The sequence below is a fragment of the Pogona vitticeps genome, chromosome 3 (assembly GCF_051106095.1).
Source record: "Pogona vitticeps strain Pit_001003342236 chromosome 3, PviZW2.1, whole genome shotgun sequence".
NCBI classification, from domain to species: Eukaryota; Metazoa; Chordata; class Lepidosauria; order Squamata; family Agamidae; genus Pogona; species Pogona vitticeps.
In genome coordinates, this window is record NC_135785.1 from 9,708,342 (window position 1) to 9,727,978 (window position 19,637).

Sequence of the window (19,637 nt, forward strand, 5' to 3'; positions counted from 1 at the left end):
GGTTCGCGCCTCTCCCTCACAAGTCTCCTTCTCCCCGCCTCATAAAAAAGGGAGCTTCTGGGGCTGGGCCAGCGGCGGCCCCTCAGCGAGAAGCAGGAGGAGGACGACGACGACGACCGCGGGGCCGGTCGCCTTGCCCAGGACAAGAAGCCCCGGTGTTTTTTCCCCCTCAGGCTCCTTCTCCCACCGCGGCCCCGGCCCGGGGCGGCCTCGCCGCAGTGCGCATGAGCGGCTGGGCGGCGGAAGGCAGGGCCCGCGAGGAGGAGCCCCGGGAACACCACCAGCGCCGCCGCCGCCGCCGCCGCCACTACCGCTACCGCCACCCTCCTCCTCCTCCTCACTACCCCCCGTCCTTCCTCCTCCTCCTCCTCAGTGTCCGCCGGAGCCGGCTCGGGAGGGGAGCAAGGCCTGCGCGGAGCCCCCACCATGGTGAGAGAGCGCGAGCCCCGGTGCGGTTTCCCCCCCCCCCGACACACACACACACACAGACACACACCGCCCGCTCGCCCGGCGCCTCGGCCTCGCTCTAGGCCGCGGAGGGCGAGGGAGAGGGAAGGAAGCGCCGCCGCCATTGCCTGGCAACGCGCGGGGCCTACTCGCCGGCGGAGGAGGGCAGCCTCCTCGACCGGGCCCCTCAGAGACTGAGGCGAGGGGAGGCCTTGCGAAGCGGGGGGGGGATGGCGGCCGGGGGGGGGGCGGGAAGAGAGAGAGAAGGGCAGGCCGCTGGGCTTCGGGGTCGGGCGGGGGAAGAAGGTCTTTTCCTCCTGGGATGGGGGGTGGAGGACTGTGGGAAGAGAGTAGGGCCGCCTCCGTGGAGGGTTTCTGGGGCTAGAGGCGGGCTGTCAGTCGGTGTTGGCGCGCGCGCGCGTGTGTGTGTGTGAGAGAGGCCCACTTGCATTGAGGACTAGCCCCTTGGCTATACGGGTTGGGAAGGAGGGCCCTGGTCTTTTCGAAAGGGGCTCCTGGAGTTTGCGGGGTGCTGCTTGCATGACTTTTTGCTGCTCTGGCCTTCTTCCCCCGTTGTGCCTCTTGTTCCCCTCCTCCTGGAGGGATCCTCCATGGTCTGTTTCGCTAGGCTTTTGTAGGGCAGAGGTTCCCAACCTTGGGTCCCCACAGGTTCCCCAGATGTTCCCAGACCGCTTTGGCTGGCCAGGATTTCTGGGCATTGCAACCCAAGAACATCTGGGCAGCCAAGGTGGGGAGAGCCAGGGTTGTAGGGTCTCGCCGGCATGTCTGTCTCTTTTCCTATAGGGAGATTCTAGAGGAGGGGAGCTTTGCCCATCAGTGTTGCCAAGAGACCTCTAAGACACCTGCAAAAGGTACCCTCTCTTTTGTTGTGGCAGATAACTCTTCTCAAGTGTAGCCGGTTCCTCAGGCTGTGCTGGGTTGGCAGGTGTCGGACCTTCCAGGTCTGCTTTGCAGCAGGCATTGTGAAAACGACAGTATGCGTGAAGAATGAACTGAAGAATCGGATCGGTACCCAGAAACTGCCTAAGGAGATGGCTGGGGAAAGTGACAAAATGTTGATTGTCATTTTCAACTTCCAGCAAGAACTTATCCAGAGTTACATATATGAGACAGAGAATTAGACTCTGTGTTTGCAGACAGGTTTTTTAATACCCGGTAGTTGCTGACCAGCATCTGTGGGTCACCTAAAAGATGCTCTTACCAAGGGGCTGAGGCCTCCAGCAAACCCAAACGCTTATGCTGTACTGATAACTTTAGACCTTGTGTTTTCTCTCATTCTGAAATAACAGGTAATTCCTTCAGGGACCTCCAGATATCACCTCCTTTCTGTCTAGACATAGGTAATTTGCTACAAAAGAGAAATAAAACATAGTCCCATAATGGTTACATTCAGAAGTCAGTTGGAGAAAATAGAAATGATTCAGGATGTTCTGTTACTCATCTCAAAGTCACAGTGGTTTTACCAGAAACAAAGCAAAAAACAGGAGTGGCTTTGGTATGAAATTGCTCTAGTAGAATATACTGTATCAAGAAGTTAAATTTTATTCGGTTTCCTCTCAGGGACATTATTTTCTTCCCTCTAAATGTATTAAATCAGCATCATACACCTACAGAGATGCTATCATTACTAAATGATGTCACTGTATTCTGGTCTTGTTTACCTTTCACAGAACTGCTATGCTATCATCTGCATTTGAGCACTTGTGTGTGATAGAGTTGTGTGTATGGGTACACACAGATATGTAGAATGAACCCAGTCAGTTGAAGAATAATCTTACAGTCATCTGATGGAAGTGGGATCTAGTCCACAAATACCTAATGCCACAAAAAAGCTTACTTTGAAGTACCACATGATTCTATGCATGTGTGTGTTTCTATTTGTATATTTATTTTTATTATAATATAATCTTAGTACCATTTATATTCAAATATAATCCCCTCTGGTTTCAGTGGGACTTGTCTCCAAATCAGGATGCTTAAGACTTCGATAAACTGACATTATGTAAATCCAGCTGATTCAATGGGTTTCGCTTTTCATTGAGAACAACAGCTGGGTTTAGCCCTACAAGGCACTTTCAAGTAATTGTAGTTAGGATGGAGTTGAGTGGTCCGTTCACATTTGTGTTTCTAATAATAATAATGCTGTTAAGTCAGTTATGGCGACCCGGTCTTTCCAGGGTTCTCTAGGTAAAGGTAAAGGTTCCCCTTGACATTTAATCCAGTCATGTCCGACTCTAGGGCGCAGTGCTCATCCTCGTCTCCAAGCCGTAGAGCCAGCGTTTTGTCCATAGACAGTTTCCATGGTAATGTGGCCAGCGCGACTAGACATGGAACGCTGTTACCTTCCCACCTAGGTGGTACCTATTTATCTACTTGCATTTGCATGCTTTCGAACTGCTAGATTGGCAGGAGCTGGGACAAGCAACGGGAGCTCACTCCGTCGCGTGGATTTGATTTTACAACTGCTGGTCTTCTGACCCTGCAGCACAGAGGCTTCTGCAGTTTAACCCACAGCGCCACCATGCCCCTGGTTTCTACGTTTCTAGGTTGAGAAGACAATTTTATTTATTTAAGATATTTTTTAACCCCACCTTTCTCCTTAAAAAGGACCCAAGGTGGCTTACATCATTAAAAGACAATGCACAGAAGTGGTTTACCATCCCCTTCTTCTGTAAGTGCCCTGGGACTGTGCAGTTTGCCCATGACTACACAGGCTGACTTTTCTCCCTGGAGGCCCATTGGGGAATTGAATTCACAGTGTTTGGCTCTGCCGCCAGAGACCTAAACCACTGAGCTATCCAACCAGCTACTATGATGTGACTAAATTTTAATAGGCAAGTTAAACATAGTCTTTCATTTCCACTGCATTTTTTGCTGTTAGAAATTCAAATAAATGGCAAAAAGATATTCTGGAAAATCTGATAGGTTGAAATGCCCAAAATTTCTTTATGGGTTTTTTTTTCAAAATACAGGACTGCAAATAATAGTAGTTTCAATATTTAAGCCGTATTAATTTAGTTTACTATGTTTACTATTTATATATTATTTTCTTCCTGATGGGATTTAAGCACTTCCTGGTTATTTATTGTCTCAGCAACGTTGTTGAGGCTTTCATTAAAATATCATGTAAGAATCTTAAGGAAGTACAGTGAGTATACTGAAGCTCCTGAACTACTTAATGTGTCTGAATGCATTTAACTTTGGCTTTAAAGTACACACCCAGGATGTTTTGTTAATATTAATTTATCATCTAATTTCGTATCAACACCCAGTTTGTTGGGAAGAGACTAGCACAGTGGAGGATTTATCAAGTCTAAATCTAAGCCCAGTTAAGTGTATTTATGTTATAATTGATGTCTGGAGGCATTATGGTTAGAGAAGTAGGAAAATATTGGATCTTACATTATATATTTTGTAGTGAGAAAAAAAAGGAAAGAAAGAAAACCTGTACACTTTGTAACTAAGATCATGTTTATTACAGGACTCCATTGTTTGTAAACTCTCATTACCTGTAATTGAGGAAAGTCTTGTTCAGGTCTCTTCTCACTTCTTTGTATGATCTTTCCATCTGTGGTATTCATTGCATATCAGTTGTAGCCATCTGTTTGCATTATAGAATTGATGATTAAGAACATAGTACTATGTTGTCCTCAGCCTTCCTTTATAGGTTAATGTGCTGCACTTTTCATGTGGTTACAGATATTTGAATAGATGTCCCACTTGGCTACATCCAGTTGTTAGGCCTAACTAGAACAGACCTACTGAGTCACTAGGATTTATATAAGTGTTAACGTAACGCATCACATTCATTCCATGGGTCTACTGTATTTGGAAGAAACAGTTGAATTTGGCCCACAGAAAGTGATTCAGAGTAGCTAAGGTTGCTGAACTGCACAAAATGTTTGTCCAAAACAGAATTTAGTTCGTTCTTCCTCTCTCCCTGTGACATACACAGACATGATATTGTGTGGAGTGCTTCCCTACCCTCACATGACATCACTAACAAGTGCAGGAGAATGTGGTAAATGACAGCATTATAATGTAGCCACACAGTATAGTAGGAAGTGAAGAAGCGTTAGTATGGCTGTTTTGCAGCAGCCTTTCTGTATTGGCCATAATGTGTAGCGCCACCCTAAAAAATACTCTGACTCATCCATCTCATTAGATATTGTTGGCGTTGGAGTCCTCAGTGTGTCACTTCCTTGAAGCTTTAAAAGAGGTTAGTCTATGCTAGCATGTCAGGCAAAAACAAAACAAAACAAGATAGGCAGGGTATAAATCGAAGAAGAAGAAGAAGACAAAAACACTGTGGCACCTTCAGGTCTAGCTGCTGTATCTTAATGTGAGCTTTTGTGGACAAATCCACTTCTTTGGTTGTTCTTAGTTTCCTACAAAGGTGATCAGAAGGGAGATACACAAGCACTTTTTGCATGCTCGTTCATGTTTACATTGTTTTTTAATCATTATTATTTTATTGCTACCCTCTGCACCTCCCCGACAGAACTTTGTTTAGCTTTCCTGAGTCTCACTCAGTGATTTGGCTGATCTGGTGCAAAAACTGCTCAAATAGAAACTATTGGTGTTGTACACCCACTGTTAAGTGTGTATGGTTTTTTTAAAAAAAATTGGAGTAGATTTTCCTCTATACAACTCTCATGCAATGTCCCCAGACCACGGTTTAGCTTCCCCAAAAGGAAAATAAGTAATAAACTTATATGTCTGTGTGTTCCTTTCTTTCACAGTTACTGTTCTTTTCTTAGTGGTGCCTTGGAGCCTTTGGGAAATCTCTATAAATTTTCTGGGGGCTGCTCTGCTTCCCTATCACAAAGGAACTGGGCAAGTCTGTAGATCAAATTACTGACCATTTCAAATGGCATGGGGAAGCATCACATAGAGTTTATGGGTGATTGAACTGTTTTGTACCTGATTAAGCAGTATTATCTCATAAATGATTAAATAAAAAGAAACTGGGCATGATAAGGATTTTCAAATGGATTATCTATATATCTACCTTAAACTTTTTCTGATATGTTATTAATTACTTGTGAAGCTTAAGTTGCCCTTTTTGGTTCTAAGAGGAAATTAGGTTTCCACCTTGGGTGAGCACGTAAAATCTCAATGTTTTGTTTTTTCATATTTTTGTAGAACAAGTTGAAGTCATCACAGAAGGATAAAGTTCGGCAGTTTATGATCTTTACACAGTCCAGCGAAAAGACCGCAGTGAATTGTCTGTCTCAGAATGACTGGAAGTTAGATGTTGCAACAGATAACTTTTTTCAGAATCCTGAACTATATATACGAGAAAATGTTAAGGGCTCATTGGACAGAAAGAAGTTAGAACAGCTATACAACAGATATAAAGGTGAGTACTGTGTGCTTTTTAATTCTTGCTTGTATTATGTATCTATAGATTCTGGAATCTAGTTGAGAAACCTGCAATTCATTTTGAGCCCAAGTGATCTTTGAGCCCAAAGATCAGTAGGAGGAGAATTGTATATTTAGAAAGATCAAAACTTCTCTATTCTGTGGCTTATGATATTTTGATCCCATTCTTTCTCTAGTGGACTAGTTGGCAGACATATTTCGTCCTGCTGTATTATTTTAACAAACTTGTGAGATTAGGCTGATGGTGATTGCCTGACGCAATTTAGTAATCTTAATGTCCAAGACTAGACTTGAACCAGACCTTCTGGGTCTGACCACCTATACCCTGCTGGTTTTTCAGTGGTGATTTGGGCTACTCTACCCACTTTCCTTAATTTACCGTATCAAAACCAGTATGGTGTCTTGGAATGGCTTGTTTCATGGCCATAATACACCAATGGATCCAGGTAACTAACAGTGGTTACAGTTAATAGATATGTAAGTTCCTGTCCTTGATCGTATGTGCTACACAATATAGAAAATATGCCCTTCAGATCCCAGTGCATGGGAATTGATGTCTGAAAGTGTGTGAGCAACAGTACCCTGGAAGAAATGCATAGACGAAACGTCTTGCCCCTTGGCAAATGACTAACTGCAAAGCCTATTAAGTAAAATGACTTTAACAGCCAAGTCCTTCCCTCTGGATTTGCCTATCCCACTCCCCCAGTCTTGGCACTTTTCTGCAATGGAAGAATGTCCCACTTTCACTCCCACAGAACCTGGGGAAAAAACAGCAATATTACGTTGTATCTGCTGGCCTGGCCTGTGGATCCTCAATTGAGGAAGGGTAAAACCGTGTCTCATTGCATGGAAAAATGTTTATTACAGGTGGCAAGGGGAATTTTAACTGTTAGGATAATCATTCTAAGACTTAATACGAATATGAATATCCCCGCACAGGTGGCATTAACGAGGGTCCAGCTCCATAGGGCTGGACAGTCCACTCACCGATCTGGAGCAGATGCGGACGGCGCGATTCTACAAATGGCTCTGCAGTGCACAATCCACTCACTACTCCTGGCAGGAGGCGGGAGGACAAGCCTTGCTGCAAGGTCGAAGAGTGGCGAGCTGATTGCACGCTGCGGCACCATTGGTAGAATCGCGCCGTCCACATCTGCAGTGGATCGGTGAGTGGACCATCCGGCCCCATGGGGCTGGACCCTCATTAACACCACCTCTGTGGGGATATTTGTATTTGTATACGAATACCCCCATCTCTACTTATGATTGTACCTATGCAAGTGGCAAAAATCCTGTTTTTAGTGTAGTAAAGTGAACTAGAGTAAGCCCATCGATTCAGTGGACATTTTGTGAGTTGACTCCTCCATACATTCTGTTGATTCAAATGTGCGCACTCTTAACTGCAGTGTGCTATGCGAAAGCAAGCCACAACTAGAGTAGTCGCATTTGAATCAATGAAACTTATGGAGAAGTTGATTCACCAAAACTCCATTGATTCAGTGGGCCTACTCTAATGTGATTTACTCTGTGAAGCAACAGGATTGTGGCCATTATATTATATATTTTTTACAACAATGCTATAAGATAGATAAATATGATCTCCACATTGCAGATGGGTGTTTGGGACTGAAAAGGAGGCTCCATAAGAGGTTTCTGGTAAAAATGTGAACTAATAACTTCCTGATTAGTTGTAGTTCAGTTGCTTAGCCTCAAAGATGTATCATGGTCAGACTTGATCTTAATCACTTTATCTCACAACTAGGGTTTCTGGGTGACCGGGAGCTGTGTAGCCTGCCCAAGGCTACACTGGCGAGCTTTACTCCTGGGAGAGCCAGTGGGGAATTAACCCCGGCCGCTGGCTCTGCAGCCAGATAACTGGCTTGTTGAGCTGTCCAGTCAACCATTTCTAGATTAGAGGTTGGAAAGATTACTTTCTGACTACAGCTCCCAGAATCCCCTATCCAGTATCTGAACCAAAAGAGAAACTCCTCAAACATCTCTAGCAATCATTTATCATATACTCTCTATTCCTAGACTGTGTCTTTGACCAAGGTATGTCAAGTGATAAATTCTATTTCTTCTTGGAAGTAGAAATAATTTGCCCATCATACAGAATAGTTGTAACTGCAGGCTGGACAAGAGTTGGGAAGTTTCTTGACACATTCTAAAAGGCTTTGTTAAAGGGGGTTGGATTTGATGGCCTTATAGGCCCCTTCCAACTCAGTTACTCTATGATTCTATGAAAGCAGCTGTCAGGACTGAACACACTTTGGGGTAACAGGTGGGTTTGAATATATGCTGTTTGCCTTGAAACAGTGTGCTAGCTGTATTCCTGTTAGTAGAAATAGATTTTTTTTTTAAAAAGGCACTGGTTTTAATTTATTTTATTTCATTTTAAAACCCCAAGATCCTCAAGATGAGAATAAAATCGGCATAGATGGTATTCAGCAGTTTTGTGATGACCTTGCACTTGACCCTGCCAGTATTAGTGTATTGATCATTGCCTGGAAGTTCAGAGCTGCAACGCAGTGTGAATTTTTAAAAGTGGAATTCATGGATGGGATGACAGAACTAGGGTAAGTGCACAGCTGCCATATGAAAACAGCTCAGTTTTGTGCCTCAAGGTGAGGTTTCTGGCTCTGTAATTGAAGCAACATCTTATTTGTATAGGGAAGTACCTCTTAGACTCTTACCATTTGCTATTTTGCACTCACATCTTTACACATACCCCTCTTGATTTCCTGTTGCCAACATCAGTATCCTCAATTCCACAAACAACATAGTGAAGGGGAAAGTTGGCTTGATTGGCTGGCTGGAATCTTTCCACCTAATCCTATGTTGTGCTGTCTTAATTCAATTCTAAGGTCTGGACCGTATGATGAAATTTAAAAGAATGTATTCAGAATCACAGGATACTCTGATTTCTGCCAGATTCTTTGACTTAAACAGTCTAATTTCTGAAACTGTTTTCAAAGTAAGTTACAGACTAAGTAGACTAAAGCGTTAATATGGGACTAATCCTTCCCCTTCCTGGTTGTGTTTTGTTTTTGTTTTATCGGCTATTATAATCATACTCATTAATTTGACCAAGTGTGTGTGTAAATTTGTATTTTTTATTTATTAAATATAAAAGAGAACAATAGAAATTATTAAATATGACGACTTCCTTACCAAAATAAATATAACATTCTCTTTTGTTCAAGCAACTGTTCGGTCATAAATACATAAAAATATTTCTAAACTTGTGGTGTAACACCCTGACTAATGTGAAGATGCACTTCTTTTTAAAACAAATACAGATGTGACAGCATAGAAAAACTAAAGGCCCAGCTTCCTAAAATGGAACAAGAATTGAAAGAGCCAGGAAGATTTAAGGATTTTTATCAGTTTACATTCAACTTTGCAAAAAATCCAGGACAGAAAGGTTTAGGTATGTATACCAACACTTTTTGATACACAAATAAGTAAGCCATGTAGAAAGGAAGAATCATGGCAAGAGTCCTAAACTATTGCTGGACCTCAGATGTGGTTGTTGCATACTGAAACCAGTTCACTAAGATTCCCAAGTAAATACAGTGGTGCCTCGCATAGCGAACGCTTCGCTATGCGATAAAACCACACAACGAAGGGTTCCGGGCCATCGCTGGAGCGTTCGCTCAGCGATGGCCCCTATGGGCTTTTTTCGCTATGCGATGATCGCGCGGACGCGATCAAAGCATAGCGAACAGCTGATCGGTGGTTCCAAAATGGCCGCCACTAAAACAAAATGGTGACTGCTGTTTTGCCTCGCTAACGAGGCATCCAAAATGGCCGCCGCAATGGAGGAAGCTCGCACAACGGTGAGTTTTAAGTCCATAGGAATGTATTAAATCAGTTTTAATACGTTCCTATGGGCTTTTTTGTTTCACTTAGCGATGGATTCGCTGAGCGAGGGTTAATCCGGAACGGATTAACCTCGCTAAGCGAGGCACCACTGTATATTCTTCTGCAGCAGTATGTCACGGTCTGCATACTGCCCCTGTTCTGCAAGACTGCAAGTGTGCTCTTTTGTGTTTCGTAGTATCATTTTTAAAGTGCCATTCGCCTGGTGACAAACCACCCCTAAAATTTGGAGTAAAAAGCAGACTTTGTCAGAGAATAAAAAACTGCCAAGGTAGAGTCATGGGAGGGGAGGAATGAATTGCACATTTGTAGCTTTTTCTGCATAAGCACCCATTTATTGTGGTGTTGTAGATTTTTGGTGTTTGGGGAAATGGGAGGAGTTTTTAAATTTGATGGTTTGTTTTATTTTATAGACTTAGAAATGGCCATCGCCTACTGGAATTTAGTACTTCATGGAAGATTCAAATTCCTAGACTTGTGGAACAAATTTTTATTGGTAAGCTCAAATATGAATGACGTCATTAGAAACTGTAACATAATAAGTGTTTAGTGTTCGGGAAGCTTTTGCAATCCTCATTATTGCCTGGCTGTTCCTGAAATTAGCCATGTCAACAATTATCTGAAGATAATGGCCTGTGGCTAATAGTCCCAGTAACAGAGAACTGACACTTTTCTTTTCTCAGAACCTTGCTTGAGGTTAAACGTGAGGAGGCAGGATGTGAGCTGGCAGCCAAAATCAGAAATCCCAAATGGCATGTTAAAAGATTAACAATGTTCTACAGCTAGGGAGAAGCCCAGGACCTGCAAACCTAATACAACCATCTAGGTTCCCAGTTTAGCATGAAAAGATTCCATGATCACCTCTTTTCAAAATCCCATTCCCTTCAGAGGGAGACTAGACAGAAAAGAGTAAGCTCGAAGTTGGGAGACCTTCATGGCTAAACCAGGCTTCAATTCATTCTCTTTCCAAGGAGAACTTCCTTGCTCGGCCCATCTTACCCAGTACAACTTATGCTGATTGTTGTTGTTTTGACTTACATACTACCTCATAGTACTGAAGCACACTCTGGACAGTTTGCAACATAATTATGCAAACAGCACTTTATCCCCCAGCGAGCTGGGCACTCATTTTACCAACCTTGATCAATTGGTAGTAGCTCTCCCAAGGTCCTAGACGGAAATGCTGCCTTAGAACTGTGTAAATGGAAATGCTTGGGGTTGATTTGTGCCATGTTGTATGGCAGAGGTGAACATGTGGCCCCCCAAGACTACCTTTGTGGCCTTCCCAAGTCAGTGCAGGAATTGGATATCTAGTTGCTTCTAACCACCCTGAGCCATGCTTACGACAACAGGTGTTATATAAACCAAATCCAAAATTTCAGGTCTCCCCTCTGTGTTTCTGGGCCCAGTGTGGCTGTGGCAAGGGATGACAGGGAAATGGTGATCTCTACAGGTTCCCTCTGCTTTTCATGGAGCTACAGCCTCCATGTCCATGGGGGTCATGCGGACACAGCGATGTATCTGTTTCTGATAGTGTGATTTCCCTTAAACAGGAACATCATAAAAGGTCTATACCGAAGGATACCTGGAACCTCCTGCTAGATTTCAGTGCGATGATAGCAGATGACATGTCAAATTATGACGAGGAAGGTAACATCGCTGTCTGATCCGTAGCTGATCTATTTGTGCAAGGGCACCTCTCTTTCGCACCAGCCCTTCAGGGAGGCTTCTTCCCCAAGCGGTTCTGCTTTTGCCCAGTTTATGCTGCCAGAACCTTCGGTACTTTCCTGGTAGCCTTCTTTTGTATTTGTTCATTTGCTGGTACTCTGAGATGCTTTGTTTTAATTGTGAAGGGCACAGTGAGCCTGCAACAGAGAGTTGTTTATCCAGCCTTTGAAAATAAAGCCACTCCTTTTGTGCAGATACTGGGCACAATCCAGGAGTCAACAATCAGAGTGATCATTGTCACAGAGGCTGACCATGACGTGCAGCCGTGGTTATTCTAGAGGTGAGCAGCCTCTAGATGGAAGTAGCTGTTGTATTTTGATCTTTACAGAAGACAGAAAGAGAGGGAAAATCCTGACCCTGTGTCTTCTGTTGAATATTTTTTCTGTATTAGGTAAATCTGGTTGCCTTATTAGCAACCACTGTTGAGACACATATCCTTTCATGCCCCTCCCCAGTTGATTGAAATTAATTTATATTTTTAAAATGATGTTCCTTCATATCATTTCCTGCCCTGCTCCTTTCTCCAGACTTGGTGTCTGCAGTTTATTCAGCAGTAAATGGCAGGGTCTCAATTTGTGTGTTTTCCCTTTCCTTCTCTATTCTACATGTGCCAAAGGGAAAAAAGAAACTTCATAGTCCAACTCCAGCTAGTTCTAGGCACTAAGGCAGGTTGTTTTCCAAAAGACTAAAGACCAGAGGGAGGTACAAGAAAGAAAAGAACATCCGGAATGGATTCCAACAGATGAGAAGATTGGTTATTGGTATCTTGCCACCAAATTTCTGCTGGACAGGACTGTAAAGAGTTGGAGGGATTAGTATTTTTTGAAGAGCATTTAGATAAATGTTAGAATAAATTGGGACTGATTGGGAGGTAGGAGAATCTCTATTCAGGTGTTGAATTAAGTAAACACATGCAATGATGAGAGCTTAGCCTTAGAGTCTCTTCATACAGGAGACATCCCAAACAATAAGGTCTAAGTTGCAGGGCCCTTTTTAGGATTATTTAGATAATGTTTGAGAAGTGCTCTGAACACTTGAAATGTGCTGTCTAAATGCTTGTTTTTCTGGGTTTTTCTCCATTTCTTGGAAGCTTTGCAAAGGGTTAATAATTCACCTTCTCTCTCGGTCCTTTTTTCTCCTAGGAGCATGGCCAGTTCTTATTGATGACTTCGTGGAATTTGCACGCCCTCAAATTGCTGGAATAAAAAGTACAACAGTGTAGTGCTAAATGAACCATCTAGAATGTACATAGTCTGTACAAATAAACATAATGGGGAAAAACTGCGCAGTCAATTTCTGACGACTGGCTGAACAGGACTGAAGACCAATCCTCAAGAAATAAAGGCTGAGGGTTGAGGCAAGCTTTTAAGGATAGACCTTGGACCATATCAGACCATGGGTGATTTGGGCTTCTCTCCTAGCCTGAGCCATCCTTGCCCATCTGAAAACTCCAGCATAACGGATCTCATCCTTTTTCTTTTTTTTTTAATGGAGCACCCAAACCACTTTCCATAAACGTTAAATGTTTTTGGATGGTTCTTTTGAAATTTCTGGTTCCACCTAAAGCTTCAAAGGTCAGCATTGCAACTTGGTTGTTTTATTTTTAAAAAGAAGGAAAGATCTTCAAGTAACATACTTTTGGGCTAGCTGCAAAGACTACGTTGAGACGATCCAAGAACAATGATACGTGGTTTCCTTATCCTCTGTTTACAGCTATTGTCAGTGTGAGTGACATGTTATTTTCTTTGCTCTTATTCAGAGCAATTGTCAAAACCAAGCCCTGGATTTTTCCCTCTGCTCAACATCAGGCTACCTAGTTGTACAGGTGCTTGACTGGATGCTGTGGAAATGCAGCACTGATACTGAGCACTTTCAGAGGTGCTTGCATTTTAATAATTGAGTCAGAAACACTGGGTGCCTCTTGTTGAGTGTTGGATCCTCCTTTAGGACTCCACTACCTGGGCCAGGTGAGGAACCTGGAGTGTCCACTTCTTTTCTCACTCTAAGTGTGGCTTCCTACGTCCACCAGCACTTTGGCCCTGATCACCGTATTTCTTTACAATATCGCATATGATGTATCAAATGGAAACAGGTTGAATCTGGAATGCCTGTGTCCATGTCAACTGATAACAACCTAACATCTCGGTAGCCTGCCTCAGAATTTCATTGCATCATACTCTTGTCTGGTGGTTGTCAAGAATTTCAGGAATTTCGGGGCCTATTTCTTCAACACTCCTTGGGGTTTGTTGGGTTGTGCAGTGTCTATCGTATAACTCTTAGCTGCGCCTTTTCAAAAATGTTCGTTAACTGTTTCAAGGTGGACAGAGCTAGGGTGAAGTTGGCCAAGCTGTTTCTTATATCCAATGAAGGCAACATTACAAAATAAGTATCAGCAGGTTTAATTTAAAACGTAAATAATAGGCTGCTCACAAATGCTCCTAGAGCAATAAAATTTTGTGGCATTAAAAAAGCTCATCTTCCTGTTGAGGAAATCCCTGTCCATTATTCCTAGTTCAGTTCTGCTGAAATGTTAAGGCTTGAACACTGTGCCGAATTTTTAATGTTTGTTTCACAATGTAAAATTCTTGATTAGGGTTAAGGAAGGATTTTGATTGTGGGTATGAAATAACAATGAGTGTGATAACAAATTTTGCAGGCATGATGACTTGAGCGATGCAATACAAATCTTTATGATGTTGGTGGTACTTCTATGATAGTGTCATTCATCAGTGATGGGTGAATCTTTTATTCTCTTAACTGCCTCCCTTTGTAGTTGCCAAAGGGAGGCACTAGAAGTTTAATGAGGCACTAGTACTGTATATACTTCAGGAGTGGGCATATAGGACTGCAGGCGTGATATATGATGAGGAATTCAGCAGAGGGCCACAGAACACCCACCCCTGGTATAGATGGAAAGCTATGTGTACAAGGGTTCCTCATACATAATAGTATCAGTGACAGCATGGCTGTATTGTTAACAGTGGAGATTTTGCTTTAGTGAAGCTCCTGTCCCAGAGTTTGAGCCAGAATTTAGAAATCCATCTTTCCCAAGTGTATAAATTATATCCAGCACAATCCAATTAAACTGATGAAGCACTTACAGTGGGACAGACTTAAGTTTGTCCTTGACTCTTCCATTGACTTCGGTGGAACCATGTGCTTAACTTTGGCTGGATAAGAGCCAGCCCCAGTGCAGGTGTAATGTTGATCAATCTCCTTAACAATGTTTAAAATATTGTGAGCATCCTGGAGATTTCTGTTTTCAGCCTAAATTACCTTTGGCTTTAGATTTCCACAAAGGTTAATGCTAACTATGGTTACCTTTAAATTGGGATTGAGTCTTAAAATGAGGGACTCATTTCCACACAGCTTGATTCATGTCAGCCTTGGCCCAGATGTCACACTATGTGACATAGTTGAAGCTTTAGTAAGAGGAAGAATTGGCCTTGGAGATCTCTCAGTCTTTCAACTACGATTAAAGGACTGGGAAAAGTTGCATTTGTACTGGGCCGCTGTGTGTTTAGTTTGCCACTACATTTGTGTCCAATGCACAAAATCCAGCTGTTTACTTTGAAGTGTGGTTTTATTGTGTTTTTATATGACAGAAGCATTCAAAATGCCTTCTAGCTGTAATGCCATTTTAACTTCATCAGTAGTAGTTTTTGTTGTTGTCAAGTTCCTCCTTTTTTTAAAAAACGATCATTTCACAGAGGTAACAGGAAATTTCCCGTCCAGGTTGTTTAAAAATCCTCTTTTAATATTCAGGAATGAGACACTCAGATCTGGCATTAAGTAGTGTCTCATGATGGATGGTTCATTTCCCCCCCCATGCAATTAATTAGGTACACACGTACAAATACAATTTTAGAAAGCAACCTTAAGTATTAAATTGTTAAGCTTTTATTTCAAAATTTGCGCGAGGTTGTCAGAAAGGTGCCTCCCTGTTTCCTAGCAGTGCCCTTTTGAAAAACATTCTGCTTGTATTAATTTAGGAAACCACTGGATGAAACTGAGAATCTCTCTTCAGCTGCTGCAACTGGCAAAGTCAAATATATTGATTTACTGATTTGTTCTTTTCTCTCTCTTGTGTAAATATCAATGGAGACTTGAATTATGAAAATTCCACAAGGCGTGTGTGTGCTCTTTTGTCTTATGAAAATTTTGGGTACAACTTTCTCAGAATGAGTCATTTGATGTATGCTGTGTATTTTTTGTGTTGGCTGTCTTGTTCTTTTGAGTTTTAATGAGATGTACTGAATTCTATCCCTGTGCAGAGATTTGGGGCATAAATGCCAAGCTGTTCTTGTTTTTTTTTTTAAGGTTATTCCTTTTGCAGTGTTGAGGCCTTTTCAACAAAATGGATCTTGCCATCATTTTGGTACTACACAATTTATAATTACTGTGTAATTATAAAACTACATTACATAATGCATTGCTGTCTTAAGTAGCAAAGAAACGAAAGTTATTTGTGTGATTACATCTTTGTGTTTTTAAGGAAAGGGTTCAGTCCCTTCCAGGCACAAGCTGGCCCCTATCTTCAGTAGCTTGTGTGCTATCAAAGCCATGCTTGACTGGACTGAGTGTAGATGCAGAAGTACTTGGCCAGATGATGGTTTCCTTCTGAATGTAAATGCCTGGTTCCAGGAAAGACTCAGAAGTGCTCAGACATGTATGCCCATATGTATGTGTGTGAGAACATATTTTATTTAAAAGTTGTGAATTCAATACCTTTTTAGGTTGATTTTATTAATAAAAACAATCCAAGCTTTGAACTGGCAGTAGGCTTCCCCTTTTTCTTCTTTGTCAAACATGAGAAAAAGGAGTGAATACTTACAAAAATGTGAAACCCTAATATATGGGCTAAAACTATCCAACGACACAGAACCCTTGAGAATTAAGATTTTATTTCAGTCTTGCAATTGGCATTGGTCTGTAAGTTAAATGGTCACTCCTCTAAACCAGAGGCAATAAAGCTCTGGCCGATTTGTCATGGTGGAAACTTTTCATGGATTATTTGATTTAAAAAGTTTTTTTAAATATTTTTAGAAAAACATGACAAGGAAGGAGACGAGAGTAACAGCATCATGTTTGCTATGTACTGTAAAGATTGTGGTTTGCACAGCAGAGGAATTTATTCCTAGCTATGATGCATTGGTTTGAAAATTCTGACTTTTGTACCTCCATGTTTAATGTGGTTGGTCCAAAGCCTACAATATATGACTCTTGAAACAACTTGTTAAATAAAGTAACTTATTTCTTCACAATTGTACTGTGATATCACTCTAAAGGAGATTTTGTATATCTACTGTATTATATATATAATCTTGCCTCTATACCTATAAACAAAAAAACACAGTTGGCTAGATAGCTTGGTGGTTTAAATATCTAGTTGCAGAATCAGAAGTTGGGAGTTTTGTTCCCCACTGTGCCTGCCTCCTGCAAGTAACGCCAGCCTGTGTTGCCTTGGGCAAGTAGTGGCACAGTCTTAGGATAGCTCCAGAAGAAGGGAATAGGAAACTATCTAGAAACCCCTGAAAAGGGTCACCGTAAGTCAGAATTGACCTGACAACACGATTATTAAACAAAAGGGCGTTCTCACCCATTCTCTATTTCAAACATGTATTTTTGTAGGCCATTTCTTGAACAAGACATTTGTGTCAATATCATTTCAGACCTTACAAACCAGGGTCTGTGTGGACTGCCTTCTAGTGGAGGACTGGACAAAGGCAGAAGGGTGTGAGAAGAAATACCCAGGGTATTACAGCCTAAAGCTGGGTCCTATTGTAAGGAGAAAGATGGGGGGGGGGGAATAAATAAATACAGTACATTCTTACTCCCAATAAACCAGCACCACAAGAGGTACTGAGGAAAAACATACAAAACCAGGAAACTATCTGTCTTTAACTTGGCCACTTACAGAAAACCTCAGTATGTACACATTTAAAATTGCTTTGGGGGAAAATACAAGTCATTGGTGTAAAACAGAATTTATTACAAATAGTGATGGTAGAGGAATGCAGCCCATGCTAATTATATATGCTGTGTGTTTTCATCAAGCTGGATGGACCCCCTGTATGTTATTCCAGATGTTATTCCTTGGGGTGTAAGTATTTTGGCCATTACTTGCTTCTTGCCAGAGAAGAAGACCAAAAACCCAAGGGGCTAACAATGACTTTCATAACCTAAGTTTCTCTGCATGTCTGAAACTCCTAAAAACTGGGGACAAGGAGGAGCAGAGAGCCTCCTTCCTTAGAGATGGAAAAGGCCTGTTCTCATGGAAAGCAATCGAAAGCACTCATGTTTGGCATCCAGAGATGCAGCCCAGATAGTGCATAAACATCAGCAGCCCAAACCAAAGCTGAGTCACCAGTATTATCTTCCAATGCAAGGACTGTTAACGCTTACATTCTCAAAATGATTAGTGACATGAATGGGAAAATCACCAGTTTGCTAATTCCCACATCATCTAATGGACTACCTCATAGGTACCCCAAGGCTTTTAGTTTACAAGACCTGAGCAGGATTGTTACTGACAGGCCCTTTTGGAGGTAATGAAATCATAGAGGCACCAGAAGTTGGAAGCTACTAGATGGTGCATAACATCGAAGCAGTATATGTTATCTGGAGGACCATCCTACTGAAGAAGCAAAAATAGCTGAGGAGCGTGTGGCTACTGCCCAGCTCTCTCCAATGACTTTTGGCGGAACCAAATGGACTAGAATCCTCTGAGGAGACCAGCAGATTCCAAGAGGTACACACCAGTGTGACGTATTACGTGCACCAACCAAAGAAGGAGAGAGTAGCAATTTAGCAGCATAGGGATGACCCGAAGGGCAATCCATAGGGCTTTGGCCTTATTTCTGCCTTTGTAAAATTTAAGCTATATTGTACATATCCACTGTACATGCATACCTGTAAGGGCTTAGATAAACAATAGTTAAAAATTAGATCCAGTTGCTGTACAACCCATTTTGATGAAACATGAAGAGCTCTCTCTATCTTAGAGGAGTAGCTGCACTTGCTCTGGACTCTCGGCTAAAGTCACCACCACAAGAAAACAGTCTTCAGGGCCATGATTCTGAAGCACCCTGGCGCCAGGGGGACACCAAAGTGCATGTGTGGGGACTTTAAGATCACACTTGGTACCCATGTAGTCCTTTGGTGTATTATCTGAGTTGAGGGGGTTGTAGCTCTCAGGAATATACATAGCTGTGGTTTCCTAAAGGTCTTGTCTTCCTGTCTTGCCGCCTAGAGTGGTCGCAAGACCAGATAGGCAGGATATAAATTGAATGAATGAATGAATGAATGAATGAATGAATGAATGAATGAATGAATGAATACAGACAGACAGACAGACAGACCCTGGCGATTGCAGCTGTTATGACGTGTTTGCCTTTGGACCAGATGTTAATTCATAAAAAGCCTTTTTTGCTTTCCTAGATGTTACACTGGCCCTCACACAGTGCCACCTGCAGAGAGTGAATGCTTCCAAGACTACTTCTGTGGAAAAAACAACATGGATCTTGTAGCACCTTAGACACAGGGCAGAATGCGGTCCATAAATATGGAGCACAAGACGTTGACATCCAGAGCGTTCTCTGTTGCTCTTGCCATCTCTGACTTGTAATGGTCACTCCATTGCAGAAAAAGAGAGGGGTGTTGTGTTTGTACATAGAGTTGGGGAATTCCTCCTTGCACAAGCAGCGTGAGAAGAGGAACTTTGCGTATCCACTACCAACCCTTCTTTTGGACCTCATCCTCATAAAACTAGTGGTTGCCCCAGTCTATACACAGATCTTACATTTACCTATCCTCACCGATAGGTAACCTGCCAGATCTGCTTCCCATTTGTGTCTGTGGTTTCTGACAGGTCGTGCATTTTAGCTGGATGGAGAGTTATATATTCAAAACAAAAAACAGGCTAGCTCTCCATAAATTCACAGCAACTGCAGGTGCTTGTATTTTGAATCACGCTTTAATGATGCTAGTGATTGTTTCCGGAACCTTGCTGGGGAGAGACTGGAAATAAAGTGTGCATTTGTGTATAAACCTATCCCTATACATTTATTTCAGAATTTAATTGGCCAGAGAAGGGAGAAGCATCTTTCCACTTGGATATAGCTTTCTGCAGAGCACTGTGGGACCAAATGAAGATCATTCAGAGAGCTGAGTTA

General features: G+C 42.3%; 1 protein-coding gene across 4 annotated transcripts; it reads left to right on the forward strand.

Moving 5' to 3' along the window:
• Window positions 1-236: 236 nt before the first annotated feature.
• On the forward strand, window positions 237-16,727 carry DCUN1D1 (defective in cullin neddylation 1 domain containing 1). Of its 4 annotated transcripts, none has more exons than XM_072996246.2 (7): window positions 237-429; window positions 5,614-5,830; window positions 8,261-8,429; window positions 9,153-9,283; window positions 10,149-10,231; window positions 11,289-11,385; window positions 12,606-16,727. In XM_072996246.2, the coding sequence occupies exons 1-7, from the start codon at window positions 427-429 to the stop codon at window positions 12,683-12,685; spliced, it is 780 nt and encodes a 259-aa protein (XP_072852347.1). In that variant the 5' UTR covers window positions 237-426; the 3' UTR covers window positions 12,686-16,727. The 4 variants fall into 4 exon arrangements, 2 of the variants coding, with proteins under 2 accessions (XP_072852347.1, XP_078245927.1); XR_013543265.1 differs by having other exon boundaries at window positions 301-429; window positions 11,289-11,514; window positions 12,606-15,290; XR_013543266.1 differs by having other exon boundaries at window positions 301-429; window positions 11,289-11,743; window positions 12,606-13,959.
• Window positions 16,728-19,637: the final 2,910 nt, after the last annotated feature.

Coding starts and splice junctions, on each gene's coding strand:
- DCUN1D1 (XM_072996246.2), top strand. Junction 8,430..9,152: donor GATGGGATGACAGAACTAGG/GTAAGTGCACAG, acceptor AAACAAATACAG/ATGTGACAGCATAGAAAAAC. Junction 9,284..10,148: donor TCCAGGACAGAAAGGTTTAG/GTATGTATACCA, acceptor TTTATTTTATAG/ACTTAGAAATGGCCATCGCC.